This window comes from Hesperophylax consimilis, chromosome 12 (genome assembly GCF_061612785.1).
Source record: "Hesperophylax consimilis isolate HC1 chromosome 12, BYU_Hcon_1.0, whole genome shotgun sequence".
In the NCBI taxonomy this organism is placed as follows: domain Eukaryota; kingdom Metazoa; phylum Arthropoda; class Insecta; order Trichoptera; family Limnephilidae; genus Hesperophylax; species Hesperophylax consimilis.
Window position 1 is genome coordinate 11,908,204 of NC_142847.1, and position 16,108 is coordinate 11,924,311.

Here is a 16,108-nt window from a genome sequence, read left to right on the forward strand (position 1 = left end):
AAAAAATAGTAGACAGTGAACAGAAATAAATAAATAAAAATAAAATTAATTTGATAATTTTGTTTATTTTATAAATAATATTTTTGGGATAAAAGGAATAATCTATTTACAGACAACCCTAAAAGAATTTGTACAATAAGGGAAAATTATTTTTTTTTAACCCACTGAGTTTTATTTTTACAATCATAAAAAAAAAACTATGATTTTCATCTTAGTGTCGAAACAAGTGAATGGATGAAGTCTCACTCGAATTTATGTAACCCTTTACCTGACGGGGCAATTTCGTTTTAAGACATTATAATTCTCAACTCTCTTAATTCTGTAAGGAATAAAATAAAATCATGGAATAAAAATTATTTTACCGTTACATATATCTACTTAACCTATTTGCAAGCAAATTCCACATTTTTAATCACTGGAAGTACCATAGACATCCAAATTCATAGACTTGCCCTAGCATGAAATCTGGGTAAAATTTCAACAAGCTGTAGGCAAATCACGTGACTGTACTTTTGGCACCAGGATGGTTCGAGAATGCTTTGAATAAAATTCAACATCAGTCGTACGTCGACCGCCGAAGAGCGCACATTGAATTAACCAGAAAAGTAAAGATCACTAAAGCAAGACAACAGTTTGCAATGCAGTCCATTGTGGGACTTTTCTGAGCATGATCTGAATGTTTGTTTTTAACCGAACCCCCTCCTTGTGCAGTGATGCTAAAAATGAGTGAGGTGGGTGTAGTCACAAAATCAATAGAAAAAATAGTGAAAATTGGTGTTGCGAGTCAGGTAAAAGGTTAAATGAATGTTAAGTTTTGTAACAAAATACATATTATATAAAGTCTCATATCTCAAGAAACAATCAGTACATAAGATAATGGAAGGGTCAGTTATTTCACAGAACTTGAACAATTCATACTAGTAGTTCTGTGTAAGTGTAACAGTAAACCTCGCCTCTAAAAAATTGTTTTTAATTTTCTCTTATTTACTTAAATACGTACCTACTTTATTATAAACCATATTTATATTTCAGGCAACATTTTTTTATTTCAAATAAGGAATTATGTACATAGGTATACAATTTGTCCAAAGAAACGTCAATGAAACTTTCTTCAGGCAGGTAGGTACCATAATATTGAAAATAAATCGAATAAGGAAGGATAAAAATAAAATAAGAAACAAGTCTTTGCTACGCTTAATCAGAAATATCAAAGTTAATATTCAAGTTCTGTAAATGTTCCATTCAAGCTCTGTTTTTATTTAAGCTTTGTGAAACAATTGGCCCGTGATGGAATAATAACAGAGCTTCAATAGAACTTGCACATACTTGAATATTAAGTATTAAGTTAGAAATTTGATGAATTGTTAAAGTTGTGTGAAACACATGGCCCTTAGAGAATGTTTGAACCCCTCGTCACATTTGATTGAGGATAAAAATGAAATCATATTTTTTTGACATTAACAACGGTCTTTTACTCGGCCTGTTTGAGTGTTTGATCAGCCGTCAAGCATAACGGTCATGCTGTTATGCTAGACGACTGATCACAATATGATCGAAACCTGAAACAGGCTGAGAATTGCCGTTTAACAGTAACCGTTCAAATGTAAAAAAATATAGCGCTAACCGTCGAACAGATGAGACGAAGCTAGTCGATCTTAATCATCTTTCTATCAATTAGGGGAGGAAATAGAGTTTGACTGTTGTCTATGGTGTTCCTTCATCTATGTGGTCATGGTCAGCCTTGTCTGTGGTCCCGTCCTTGTCGGCCTTGCTCTCGTGCGCTGTCCTCTGGTGGCGGTCTCTGTGGTGGGTTCGCCCAAACTTCACGCCGCAATACTTGCACGGGTAGTTCTTCTCCTTGGTGTGAGATATCATATGCGTTTGGAGGTTACTGGAAAAATAATCAATTATATCTATGAAAATACATAGATCTCATAATTTTTCCTTCCTATCTAGAGCAAGTACAAATTGGCAGTTTTCATTTTTTGCGTCCATTTTTTAAATTGAAATTTAGCTACTCATTGAAGTGGTAGCCATGTTTATATTTTGAAAGGTGAGTAATTAGGTGAGCGGTAGAAAAGAAACACTTATTGCACTCTGCGCACTTGAACTTACCCTTGAGTGTAGAAGGCTTTGTGACACAGGGTGCACTGCACGTCCTTGATGCCCCGGTGTCTGCGCAGGTGAAGCTTGAGCTGGTTGGAGCGGTAGAAACATTTATCACACTCCACGCACTTGAATTTCCTCTCCTTGGTGTGGGTGCTGCAACGAGATTCACTATTATTACCGATTGCTGCAGAACTCAATTCGAGTCAATTGAAGGAACTAAACAAAAGGTTTTAGTTGATGTATGTGAAAATAAGTCAAACTGAGATCGTATGAACTGAAGTTTTGAATTATCACATAAAAAGATCTGATGAAACTGGTCAGAAATGATAAAACTAGAATAGTTACAAAAGTGTTTCAACCTACAATATTTATGTACACCAGTCTCAGAAAGGGGTATGTATAAGTTATTACGGCAATAAAAGTTGTTGATGATAAAACCACTTGAGCAACTGTTACCAAAGTTTTGATGATAAAACCACTCGAGCAACTGTTACCTAAGTTTTAATGATAAAACCACTAGAGCAACTGTTACCTATGTTTTGATGTAAACCACTCGAGTAACTGTTACCTAAGTTTTGATGATAAAACCACTTGAGCAACTGTTACCAAAGTTTTGATGATAAAACCACTTGAGCAACTGTTACCAAAGTTTTGATGATAAAACCACTTGAGCAACTATTACCAAAGTTTTGATGATAAAACCACTTGAGCAACTATTACCAAAGTTTTGATGATAAAACCACTTGAGTAACTGTTACCAAAGTTTTGATGATAAAACCACTTGAGCAACTGTTACCTAAGTTTTGATGTAAACCATTAGAGTAACTGTTACCTAAGTTTTGATGTAAACCACTTGAGTAACTGTTACCAAAGTTTTGATGATAAAACCACTTGAGTAACGGTTACCTAAATTTTGATGAAAAAACCACTCAAATGACAGTTACCTAAATTTAGGTAGGTGATTTTCACAAAATATAATACTTTATTAACGATTTTTTTCAAATTTTTTATAAACCTTAAAAATATGGGTTGTGAAATCTAGGTGGATTCATAGGCTTTAAGCAGTTCATATGTTTGGAGGTATGATATTAATTAAATCGAATGGCCGAATCGAAAACCGAACACCCGGAAATCTCTACAGCTCGAGTGGATAATATTAAAGTGAGCATTACCATAAATGTTTATTTAAATCAGCATTTGAGAAGAAACCCTTGGGACAGAACTGGCAGATGATGTTCCTTTCCTTTTCGTGTACACTCCTCCTGCAACAATAAGTCACAACAAGGGCATAGAGAACACAAAGCTTCATCAGGTACGAATGTACATAAAATGTTTCTTTAAGATGACCTATATTTATGACAACAGCTGTTGCGTGTACAGAATCATGAAACATACTAATTTTGATTGTGTGTCTGTGATTGTAACCCTGGTTGAATGAACTCGGATTTGTTTTGAATTTAATTCTCATTCTCAAAAATGGAACTGATTGCTTCAAGAATTCAGACAAGCAATAAAGTACATATAAAATAATATTTTTTTACCAGAAAAACATATTAATTGTGTTTTTGCTTTGTTTAAATTTCTTAGGACAGGTTATTTCACAGAATTTGAACAATTCATCAAATTTCAAACATGATTTTCAAGTTCTGTAAAAGTTCTGTTATTATTTCAGTTTTGTGAAATAGCTGGCCAGTGATGATATAATAACAGAACATGAATGGAACTTGAAAAACAACTTTGAAATTTGATGAATTGTTCAAATTCTTGAAATAACCCGTCCTTAGCGTTATTTGTTTTCATAATTTGTTTTTTCTCAAGGGTTTGGGCTTTTTATTTAACTTGCAATAATCAATCCTACAATAGTGTTGCATTATTTTTCAAGGGGTTATCTATGCTAGTACGTAATACATTTCTTAAGTTTTTACGGTACAAGAATTGCCAACAGCTCTAGCCAGCGAAACTAAGGCATCCACATTTGAGGGAATATTGCAAGGCTAAAGGAAGGATATAGAAGATATAAAAGTGGAAGGTATCTGGATATTCATATAACTAAGCATGAAAGCAAAAGCTATTCCATGTAACGTTTTGACTGGATGGTGACATTAAGTTAGGTTGGTTGCTCGCTGACCTGTGGATCTCCGAGTCGGTATGCGTGCGGAACCCCTTGCCGCAGACGGAGCACGGGAAGGCTCTCTCCTTGGTGTGCGAGGTGAGGTGGATCTCCAGCGGGGCCTTGGTGAAGAATCTCTTATCACACAGTGGGCAGCCCAGCGGCTTGGGGCGCACGGGGTGTACCATGCGCACATGCTGGTCCCCGTGCTTGAAGTCTGCAACACACACACAAAATACATTCAATAGCCGTGGCGGTTTTCTCTAATGAGCAGTGAAGCAGTGAACTCCCTAAGAAAACAATCCACCAATAGGAAAATAGTGTGCGGTATCATATGTACGGATCCCAGAATGCACCTCTGTCGCCAAAAAACAGATGGAATATTTCAAAAAACATAAATACAGTTTCGGACGGCGCTGGAACATGCATCAGAGCCGAAATGTGTGAATTCTTTTGATATTGTTCTAGTATGTATGGTTTTGTTTTACATCAGAAAAAATATTATATTATTTTTTAAATGTATATTATTGTGGTAAAATAAATCTTGTCACAAGTATAAGCTACTGTCTAATACTTGTGGCTGTCTTAAGATAATATTATATGTAATGCCTACCCCTCCTTACCAACTTTTGAAATGACGTCACTCCATAATATATATTCGAGGAAGAAGAAAGGGTGCTCACAAAAAGCTGGAATTCTTTCCATTTCAAATTGCTATGTTGAACTCCAACCACAAAGACCTTTAGACCACGAACTACCAATGTTCGATAGGAAGAACTTGTAGTTAGCTAGCACTGTTGTTAGATGTTGGTTAGTTGCTCACTCTTGTTGCAGATCTGACAGAAGTAGAGCTGGCCGAGATGGTGCACCAGGACATGGCGCCGGCGCGAAGACTGTGACACAAAGAGTTTGGTGCACTGCGGACACGGTAGGCGCCGTTTCTCTCCAAGCGGCTTGTGCGTCTCGCTGTGCGTGTCCATGTCTGCCACCAGCTTGCCGCAAAGCGGGCACACTGCGCGTACTCGCTCCTTCTTCACACTCGCACCCACCTTCCTCTTCACCTTTACATCTGTCAAACAAATAAGTTTGATTTACATTAAGGACTTTAAAAATAATTAACTGCTAGAAAACGGGTGGTATTTTGAAAATATTTCATAAATAGTAATGAAAATTATATACAAATGAAAATACACGCTTCTCAAGTAACAAATTTTTAAGTAATTAACATCCAACTTAAATATTTAGTCGCTAGCTTGATTAAGCTTCTATCGAATACTAAAAAATGTCACCAATTTTTGACTAATTGAATATTATAGATAATGTTTTGCACCGTGAAGTCTGCATGTAAAACTCATTTTAAATAGTTTTCTAAAAATTTTACATCTATGTTTAGCATTTTTTAATGTCTGTGACTATAGGTATTTCCAGTAGACCATAGACAACATACAGAAATAGTCAAATTAAATACTACCCAAAATAAGTACACGTCAGGGCAATTTCGGAAAGTTAACATACAGAATTCGGGGGTTTATAAAATTCACGGCATTTTTTTTAAAACCTATAGAATAAACGGTGAAATATATGTGGATTTATTGACTTTAAACCACAGTTAGCAGTTAACATGTTTCCATATTAATATTCATTGGAGGGGACTCCGCCACTTTCCCAACGGCGTTATAAGGAAACATATGGTTTCCTCCTTCACCGTACACGTCAAGACTCTATTTTTTTTTTAACAAAGCTACATTTTTTTAACAACTCTAGACCCTCCAATGTCCCTGCATACGGGCTTAGCAAGCAGTACGCAAGTACTTACATAGTTAGTTTAATACTACTGACACCACAATCTGAAAATAGAAGAGTAACAAGAGATAATGTAAAAGACAAAAAAAGGAGATCTAGAATCAAATACGTAAGTTTACACAGTTATAAACTTGCATCATCACGAACCCAAGACAGTAAAATCGCTTTCGCCAGTTCGCTTTATATTAATTTTCAGAATAAATTTACAATAACCAACCAGTGTTAAGCTTTTTCTTTCCCTTAATGAGAGATCTTCTTTTGTGTGGTTTCATTACCGCAGCCATATCTGGAAAATAAAGTTAACAAATATTATCAGCTGATTAATTTGATCGATACAGTTCCAAAAGCCGCTTCACCAATTAAACTAACCTTCACCATTTTTGTCCAAGTTCCCCGGTTGCAAGTTTTCATCAACTTCCACAAACATTGTGGCTGTCAAGGCCTCCTCATCAAATACAAAGTCCCCCGCCAGTGTATCATCATCACCGCAGTTAGACTCGCCCGTCAGATCGTCTACATCAGTCTTAAATCCTGTTAGATTTCCCGTCAGCTGCGGCTTCTCATCCAGCACCTCCTCCTTCACGTCGTACTCCACCTTGATCTCATCTTTCAGTATCTCCCGGTACACCTCGTTCACAGCAGCAGTGCTGTTCTTAGCGAAGTATTCATACAGGGTTTTATGCGAGCTTTCCGCGAGTTTTTTCAGCTTGTAGGCGGAAGATAACTTGGAGAAGCATTTGCGACAGATTTTACTTGGTAATTCGTCATCTTGAGTTACCTGCAAGCAAATAAACAGTAAGAATACTCTAAGCTATGCCTTTTAATTAAGAAAACATGAAATCTAGATTGACATATTTTGCGCAATACTTGCATACCTTTATGCAGAACACTGCTATCATCATTTCATCACAAGCAACTTTTGCTGAATTGTGACTTCGTTTAGTTAAATAGATATTGAGAAGGGCATTGTTGTCCAGGCAGATGCGACACGAATATTCCAGATTGAGAGCCATTTTAGAAATTCCTAGTTTATTTCATAAAATCCAAAAAGCTTCCATTCAACGCCGAGTGCAGAATCATTTTCATTATTGTGACAGATGAAGATGACAGCTAACCGGAGCTCTACGAAAAACCATAGATAAATATATTAGCAACATATAGTGAAGCAGTTTATGCAATCGAGATAATACGAATAAAAAATATTTTTAACACTTCGGGATAGGGGGAAAAAAATGATCTACCAACCACACCATTTTAATTTTTACAAGGTGGGAAATTTGCACATTAGTAACAAAAATAAAATTATGATTCTAAATGTAATATAATCGACCTTTATTTCTATAATTACGATTCGACTATCGATTTGCTCATCTCTAAATGAGACCAATTTATTTCTATAACAAAATGATAACAAATAATAACAATAGTGACAGGTGAGGTGACAGCAGATGTCAGATTACTGTTATGAAAACGTAATTATACTATTATGCCGAAAAAAGGGAAAATGGATAAAGATAATCGTAAAGCAGACATAAAAGATTATGCATGTCGTGTGTGCTTAAATTATAACGACGTGAACAAAAATATATATTATGTGAAAATATTTTACAAAAAGATGAAAATATATTGCTATGAAATGATGGCCGAAATATTTTCTATGTCTGTATGTTGGTTTGTTTTATTGTTTTTAAGTCCGTCGTCCCATGGGTCAGTAAGGGATCGATATAAACTCTAAGAAACTGTAACTCAGAAAATTCCCACAATGGACTGCGCAATATCAGCAATTTCATAGCACTCGATTTACGTCGATTCCTCACCGGTCATGGGACAGCGGCCTAAAATACTGCGATGCCATAATATACACAGTATACAATTTATCAAATTTCAAAGCTAATTTTCAAGTTTTGTGAAAGTTCTATTCAATTTCAGCATGGAATTGCTGATATTGCGCGTATTTTCAGGTTTACTCGGGAGACGGCTTGCCCTGCAATATTTGCAGGAAATGTCTCAGGGTCCTCACTGCGGCCTACAAGTTAAAGATGCTGGCCAAGGAGTCCAACAAACAGCTCCTCCTCTCCCTATCCAGCCACTCTCTCAATGGTAAAGAAGAAGCCAAGATAAAAGAAGAAATACCTCGAACAGGATACACAGCTTTTGAGAATGACATCAAAGAAGAAGAATATTATGATTCACGACCCGGTGGTGATTATAGTGTGCAAGGTGCAGGGGCTAATGAGGAGACGGATGCCCGGAGAGACGGGACAGACAGAAAGCCACATCACAGTGAATATGGCACCAGATGGGACGAAGAGACACCGAGAGTGGCCAGCGCCCCCTTAGCTCTCCCGGCACCGAGCCAAGGTGACATGAAGTCCGCTGGCAGTAAGTATCTCAGGATGCTTATTATTGTTATTAAACATTCTCCCCTTCAATCTTACTACATATACACAAATTATTGAAATAACACTTTGTTTCATCAAGTTAATTATTAATCATTAAAAGAAACAATGGTAAATATACAGATAAACGTGACATGGTTAATAGGCATATTTTATTTTAAAAACACTTTGTATCAGTTATATAACAATGAGGAACAACTATTTCAGTCACTGAAAATAGAAAATAATGCATTTTAATAGTTGTTTCATCAAAATTAAAATTGATTGTTCACTTAGCGGCCATTGTTATTGATGTTAGTTTTTTATTTTCTTATTTAACCCAAACTATAAACCTAAGAGCCGAGAATAGGTTCTTAGTTTGGGTTTAATTGAAAAACGAAGAAAAATAAAGTAGCCAAAATAAACCTATTTTAATATTATTATGTCAAAACATGGAGTGAAGAAAAGACATCAAATTGTCCGTATTTTGAACAAAATAGCTATTGAAATCAGGGCTGGCTCTATGCCGGTGCAATTGAAGCAGATCTCTCCAGGCGCCAAGAAGCCAAGGAGCCAAGGTGTTGATAATACCTAACACCTAATACGATGCCCTTGAGGTTTTTACTAGCGCCATGCGCCATTTGGCTCAGGGCCGGCCTAGATTAAAATGCATATTTTCGGTTACTGAAGTAGTTGTTTCTCATTGTTATTTATATGATACAAAGTGTTTATAACCAGTCGAAATATGGCTGCCCATATTTAGGTCTCATCATTTCTAGGTCTTCCTAAATTTAGGTAGTCAGTATTTTCCAATTTATTTCAATTTTTCTTTAATAAAACTGTAAAATATGGGATGGACAGTGAAACATATATAAATATATGTTTCCGTATTATTTTTGAATGAGTAGGGCGAATCCAAAACCGAACGCACGGAAACCTCCATCGCTTAAGGAATTTTTTTTGTAAATATGCCATCGCTCGAGTGGTTAAAATAAAATATGCATTTTAATTGTGTCCTGTGAATCTGTATATTTACCGAAACAACAATTTACATCGGGGCAGACGGAAAAACATACATTTGCTTAAGCAGAATTTGTTGTTAGAGTTAACGCCATGTTAAATCTTAATAGTATAATGTGACACTTGGCAGAATTGGTATTCCTGACAGTCTAACTAGTTTGACGTTATCTACATAAAAAAAATACTGTTATGTGGATAAAATGTATCAAAATGAAACATAGTAGCGTCAACTATGAGAAATATTGTGTAGGTTTATGCACTTTTACTAAATTGGAACATTAATTCATTTTTTCCATCTTCCCCGACGTAAATAGTTGTTTCTTTCAGTAATTATGTTGAAACTCCCACAACATGCCATTGAGGATGCCTTAGTCCCACTGGGGGCTCCGGACAGTATTGGGAGTAGTTGGGACTCTTGTACGGTTCTTCTTCACCACCTAGGATTCTTGCTGCAGAGTCTCCATCTTCTATATTCGTGTCACCTGTTCCAGTACTTCATTTTACTTTACTTAACTTCACTTTATTTTTGTAATATTTATATTTTTTGTAATACCTGCATCAAGTGTAAAGCGCCCCTGAGGTGATATCTCACAAAAGCGGCGCTATACAAATTGTCCAATAAAAAAATATTCATATAAAAAAATTGTTAATATGGATGAAATGTTATAAAAATAACAAAATTTTACGAAATAATTGAATCTTCTCATAATAGATATGCTTAGCGCAGGATGGAGGAATGATTCGAGCACTGTACGCTGCAGCTAGCTGTTAATAGATTTAATGATTTATTTCTTGCTTGTATTATATTATTATATTTCTGTTACAGAATCCCCCAAAGGTGAAACGGTCAAAGAGCATAAAAAAGTTAAGAGAAAATATTGCATGAAAACCGAGAGGCCAAAACGCACAAGTAAGCTTTTAATGTTTTATTAAACAGAGATAAACAGTGATAGATATTAGTTCCCTAACATCTATCTATATAAATCAAAATATTCGTTTATAATAATTAATATTTGGATGATTTGTATAGCGCCGTTTTTGTGCAAAATCACCTCAAGGGCGCTGTTCAAATATGTTTGTTCAAAATCTTATCTCCAAAAGTTTTTCACCGATTGCTTTGAAATTTTGACACAACTTTTTATTCAAATGTGAGTATGCATGTGTTTTTATATACCTATATTATATAGGGTGACCGGATAAATCATCACAATGATAATTCATCACATCTTTAAAAAGTTATATAAAGTCATGGAAAGCGATGAAACAAAAACTTTATTAACTGGGTTAAGTAGGTTAGGTTAGGTTAGGTTAAAATTATTATTATTTTTTTTCTTTTCTAACGGCTTTATATCACTTTTTAAAAGTGTGTTGAATTGTCACTGTGTTGAGTTATCATGGAACCATTATATAGATGTCACCTGTGACAGGTAAATCATGATTTTTTTTTAAAACAGTGCCATCTGTTGGACGTATAAGCAACATGCGCTATTGTTTCTCTGTCTGCACAGACAGACTGAGCCACAGCAACGCGTGGCGGGGTACAACTAGTAAAATATAATAAAAACTAAATATATTAATCCTAGCATTAATATCACTGGCCAACCCAAATCTAGTTCTAAAACTTAAAGTACCTGTCTGTTCTAATAATAATGATGCTTACTGTAAATGTCCTTGTCTAGATCAAACTAATTGTATTAAATACCTGGGTCTTTCGTTTAATACACATCTTAAATGGAACTCTAATTGCCTTCTAATCCTAAAAAATACTTTTATTATGCTCTCTGCCAAATTGATCATCGAATATGGAATAATAGCATGGGGTGGTGCAACACTTTCAGCCATAGATTCTCCATTAAAGGTGAAACATTAATCATACAAGTTATCCTTAGAATGCCCTTAAAAACAAGCACTGAAGATATCTTTAATAAGCTTATATTTTTAACTAGATTTTTTAATGATAAAGTAATGTTTATAAGACAAGGTTTTATGCATAGAATAAAGCACAAAAGCCTTTCCTACAAAAACTTTAACAACCTTTCCTACAAAACCTAACAAAGCCTTTCCTACAAAAATAAAGTTGGTTGTTTACAGGTGGAAAAAATATAATAAGCAGTAATTGTTGATTGAGGTACTAGTACATACTGAATTATTTGGCGGGTTGGAAATAAGCCGACATAGCTCAATGGTTCAGAGCACCTGACCAGACATCGGAAGGTACCGGTTCAATTCCCGTTGGCGGCATTTATTTTTACTCGGGAAATATTTTCAATTTGTATTGATATTTCAGGCAACTAATTATTGCTCATAATGATGTTCAACAAATTTACGCCAAATTAATCTTAACTCTACTCTTTAAAAATAAAGTTATTAAATATTAAAAATACTCAAAACACAAGAAAAATGCGACGTAAATCAAAAGAATATCTACCAAAGCCCAAAACGATAACTATATTTAGACAAAGACACTTCAGATGTTTTGCGCCTAAACTATACAATAACCTACCTGACAAAACAAGACAAATAACATTTTTTTAATAATTTAAAATCGCCACTAAACAATGAATATTCAACAAAGGTCGTGCAATAACTAGTGAACTCACCAAGTCTAGCGAATTTCGTATAAAATTATTGTACGATGGACGATGATTAATGTCATAGGTACCTACTAGTAAATAAATGATTTTATAGGAACTCATTTTTTATATGTATTGAACGTGTATTTATTGGTATTAGAAATACAATGAGGATGGGTATCTTTAAACATTTTCATTGGACGAAATATTTTATATTTATTATAATTTAAATATATTTTGTTTTATTTTTATACTTGTAACCATAAACTTATGATAATAAGATTTTTAAAGAAAAACACCCGTTACTCAAACTACCAAAAAGTATTAGCATTATTGCAATCTAATAAATCTAAATAAAACATGAAACAGAACAAGATACAGAAAATAAATGATTCAATAATTGATTCAGTTATTCCAATAAAATTTTATATCTAGACTAGTTAGTAGGTGTCTCATATAAATAATCAAACCGGATATATTTATCCGAGACACTATCTAGGTTACAAATAAATTTGCTAGAACTTTGTAATCATTCAGATAGCAGCCAAAAATATTGGAAAAATTAGTTGAAGATAATATTGTTAATTCTGAATTTGAAATATGTAATTGACAAAACTGATGTAAAAAAATTAAGTCGCAATGTTTCCAGAGTGGATTGATTGTCCCGATTCCCAGTTGTGTTATATTATTATACCGTTACCTTATTATTTTCTGTGTCTTGTTCTGTATCATGTTTCGTTTCGATTTATTAGTACATATTATCTTCTTCTTCAATGATTACTAAAAAGTCATTTATTGAGACCTTTTGTCTTATTTTGTGAATTTATTTAAATAAATACATATATGTATTTGTAATTTATCAAAAACTTCTCCCGGTGAAGGTACATAAAATTGTATATCTCAATAATTCGAGTTAATCTATTTTTTCTTTTTTCCTATAGATATGTGTTGTATAATATATGTTGTGTTTGTGTGTCAGGTCGCTTGTCCGCCTCGCTGGTCTGTGAGGAGTGTGGCGCCACCTTCGGTTGCAGAAACCTGGCAGACAAACACAGGTAAGTCTGATGGAATGTGTTTGGTTTCCACATGGTATGTCCGCCTTGCTTTGTTGGTCTGTGAGAAGGTTGAACCACCGCAGCTTATACCTATTCATTTTATTGAATCACAGCTCCTTCCTCAAGTCAGAAAATCAGTCAAATCATTTAAACAGTAAGCAATATTGTATTTTGTAATTTCAGGAGATTGGTGCATCTGAAGGAAAAGAGATACTTCTGTGATTATTGCAATAAAGGGTACTTTGAGCGTCCTCGTCTGGTCTTGCATATAAAGTGAGTTATAGGATTGGAATTATCTTCTCAAACTTGCCCATAATAACAAAATTAACTGAATCGGTTCAAAAAGTAACTGGATTAAGAAACGGTTTCACATTGGTCATTAACATTTCAGTTATCAACCATCTCTATAATTTTTCCTTATCATCTTGGTGTAGCCATTTAAATGATCGCAGGGTCCTCAATTTTCTTCTACACTTTCTTGACGGAATGTATGTATTGTGGCCAGAATGCATGAAGGCAGGAGGTCCTTCCAGTGCCCCAACTGCAGCAAGGCTTACTTCTCTCGGGTGGGCCTCTCCGCCCACATCCTGGCCGAGGCAGGAGTACGCAACTTCCCTTGTCAGCTCTGCCCCAAGAAGTTCTGGTCTAAACAGTAAGTTATTCAATTCCAATCAGTGAAATAATCAGTGATTTTTATTTGACTACGGTTCAGTTGGTATTGATTGCCAATGAGTATTAAATTTTTTACTTGCTTCTATGGTAGTTATTCATAAAGTACACGTTGCGGATTTTAATGGTTCACGCAAGTTGCTCATTGAGTAGATATTGAGGATTTCCACTTGAGCGATAGCGATAATTAAAATTCATTTATTTTGAACTTCCCGCTATCAGCGAATATGTCTAGCTGCTAGCTTTATTGAGTTTCTATCGAATACCAAAAAGATGTCACTGATGTCTTATTGAATATTCTAAATAATGCTTTTTACCGTGAAGTCCGCATATAGATGTCTTTTTAAATTTTTTCTAAAAATTGAACATCTGTTAAGTTAAAAATTGTATTTTATTTAATCAATGTGACTATAGACATTTCCAGTAGATCATAAACAGGAAGAAATATTAATATTTAATATTGCCCCAAATAAGCACAAGTTAATGCAAATTCCGTAACTAACAAACAGATGCGTGTTTATAAATTTTACGATTTAAAAAAAAAAAATGATAAAACTTAAAAATTTGGGATAGTTGGTGAAATATAGATTGACTCGATGGCTATGGGCCACAGTAAGCAGTTTATACTTTCAATATTAATATTCGGGGTTATGATTATTGGAATGAGCGTGGCCGAATCCAAAACCAAATGCCCGGAAATCTCTATCGCTTGAGTGGTTAATGATTCACTATGCAAGTTGCTCTTAAAGCACATTCTGGTGTTAAGCCTGTGACAGATCACGCTATATTCCCATGGCTGGGCCTTTTTCAGAATATCGCTTGCCATACATTCCTATTGGTAGTGTATGGCAAGCGATATGCTGAAATAGGTCAGGCCATGATGCGTGTACCATAATGTGTGTCCACCCTTAATGTTTGAGTATATGTTGTGTGCAGGATGTTGACGCACCACGCCATAACACACAGTGCGGTGAGGCCCTTCCCGTGTCGTTACTGCGCGGTGGCGTACACGAGAAAGGCGCACCGCCAGCGCCACGAGCTCAATGTCCATGCCGCCCCAAACACCACAGAGGAGGAGAAGGAATTAAAAAAAACACAAGTTCTAGTCAACAAAAATACTTAGTACTTTGTAACAATTCGATAGTTTATTGGAAAAATAATTTAATATTAATTTATAAATACATAAATATATTTCTACACTATGGAAAGGACACTTTTTTTAACAAAATATTCCCTTTTTTATATTTGTAACAATTTTCTGTATAATATAATGTACCTATATATTATAAAATTATTCTCTGTTAATTATAACTATTTCATTTTCAGCTATATCATTTTCACTAATAGACAAATATTATTTTTGAGAGGAATAAAATATATGCGCAGCACTTATTTAGTGTGATTAATTTAACTGTACATCGTTAATTAGCCGCAATAATAATAAATGAATAAGTGTTATTATCATTGTAATTTTTGGGACCTCTATTTACCACAATTTATTATTTAAATCACATTGATAAAATAGATGGTGCAATAATGTTATATTTTCCAGGAATATAATCTACGAGTACTATTCTTTTTTCCAACGTAAGACTGAGACCGACGGAGGTGGGGGGGGGACCCCCTAAACCAACTCCATATATACACGCTCTTGTCGGCGAAAATGCATTTTAAAAATTATTGTACTAGAGGTTTTCCTTCAACCAGGTTCCTTTTTATTTATTTGTTTCTTATCACCTGGTAAGTCCTATAAATTAAATGAAATTGATGCGGCGGTAATTGAATCAAAACTTTCCGACTCAAAGTCAAAAGTGTACACAACTAGACAACTAGACCATGCAGCCAATTGAAGTTATTCTGAAGTTTTATGGCGTTACCAATTTTGGGAATTTGTCACTTTTATTCGCCTATTGAAATTTAGTTTCTATTATAAATTAAATAACAATACAAATATCGATACTGATTGGCAATAGGTTACACATAAACATCTGCCTTTGACACTATTTTATCACTAAAATACCAAAAACAAAAGGTGAAATTTAGTTGGCTATTCATTCTTAACTCTAGGGGCCGGGCCTCTACATTTGCAGTCTTGATCAATCGTACCCTCGCACGTTACGAAGCATTGCAATTTCAGTGTCGACTTTATATTTTCTTTTTGCCTTTGGATATTAGCTCTACTGAGTTTTAATATGAATTTTTTATTATGACAACTACAGGAAGATAAATCTTCTTGTCGTATATTCTCGTTATTATATCCGTATAATTTCGTAACTTCAAAGATAACAGTTAAGGAAACTTTAGCTATACTAATTATCAAACCATTTGGAACATGTTATGGAAGACTGCATCTATACTAGTCCCATAGAGAGGTCATATGTGACTTCATCA

General features: G+C 34.7%; 2 protein-coding genes across 5 annotated transcripts; one reads left to right on the plus strand and one right to left on the minus strand.

Moving 5' to 3' along the window:
- Positions 1 to 327: 327 nt before the first annotated feature.
- LOC149419151 (uncharacterized) lies at positions 328 to 7,137 on the minus strand. The gene is made up of 8 exons (XM_089637706.1): positions 6,898 to 7,137; positions 6,392 to 6,800; positions 6,240 to 6,308; positions 5,043 to 5,288; positions 4,238 to 4,436; positions 3,282 to 3,371; positions 2,116 to 2,262; positions 328 to 1,891 (listed from the first exon to the last, which is right to left on the minus strand). The coding sequence occupies exons 1-8, from the start codon at positions 7,033 to 7,035 to the stop codon at positions 1,705 to 1,707; spliced, it is 1,485 nt and encodes a 494-aa protein (XP_089493832.1). The 5' UTR covers positions 7,036 to 7,137; the 3' UTR covers positions 328 to 1,704.
- Positions 7,138 to 7,388: 251 nt separating this feature from the next.
- LOC149419152 (uncharacterized) lies at positions 7,389 to 14,890 on the plus strand. Of its 4 annotated transcripts, none has more exons than XM_089637710.1 (7): positions 7,389 to 7,455; positions 7,984 to 8,404; positions 10,247 to 10,330; positions 12,973 to 13,048; positions 13,232 to 13,321; positions 13,554 to 13,700; positions 14,654 to 14,890. In XM_089637710.1, exons 2-7 carry the CDS (start codon positions 8,062 to 8,064, stop codon positions 14,838 to 14,840), a joined length of 927 nt encoding a protein of 308 aa, XP_089493836.1. In that variant the 5' UTR covers positions 7,389 to 7,455; positions 7,984 to 8,061; the 3' UTR covers positions 14,841 to 14,890. The 4 variants fall into 4 exon arrangements, with proteins under 4 accessions (XP_089493836.1, XP_089493835.1, XP_089493833.1 ...); XM_089637709.1 differs by having other exon boundaries at positions 7,454 to 7,494; XM_089637707.1 differs by lacking the exon at positions 7,389 to 7,455 and adding an exon at positions 7,462 to 7,685.
- The last annotated feature ends 1,218 nt before the right edge of the window (positions 14,891 to 16,108 follow it).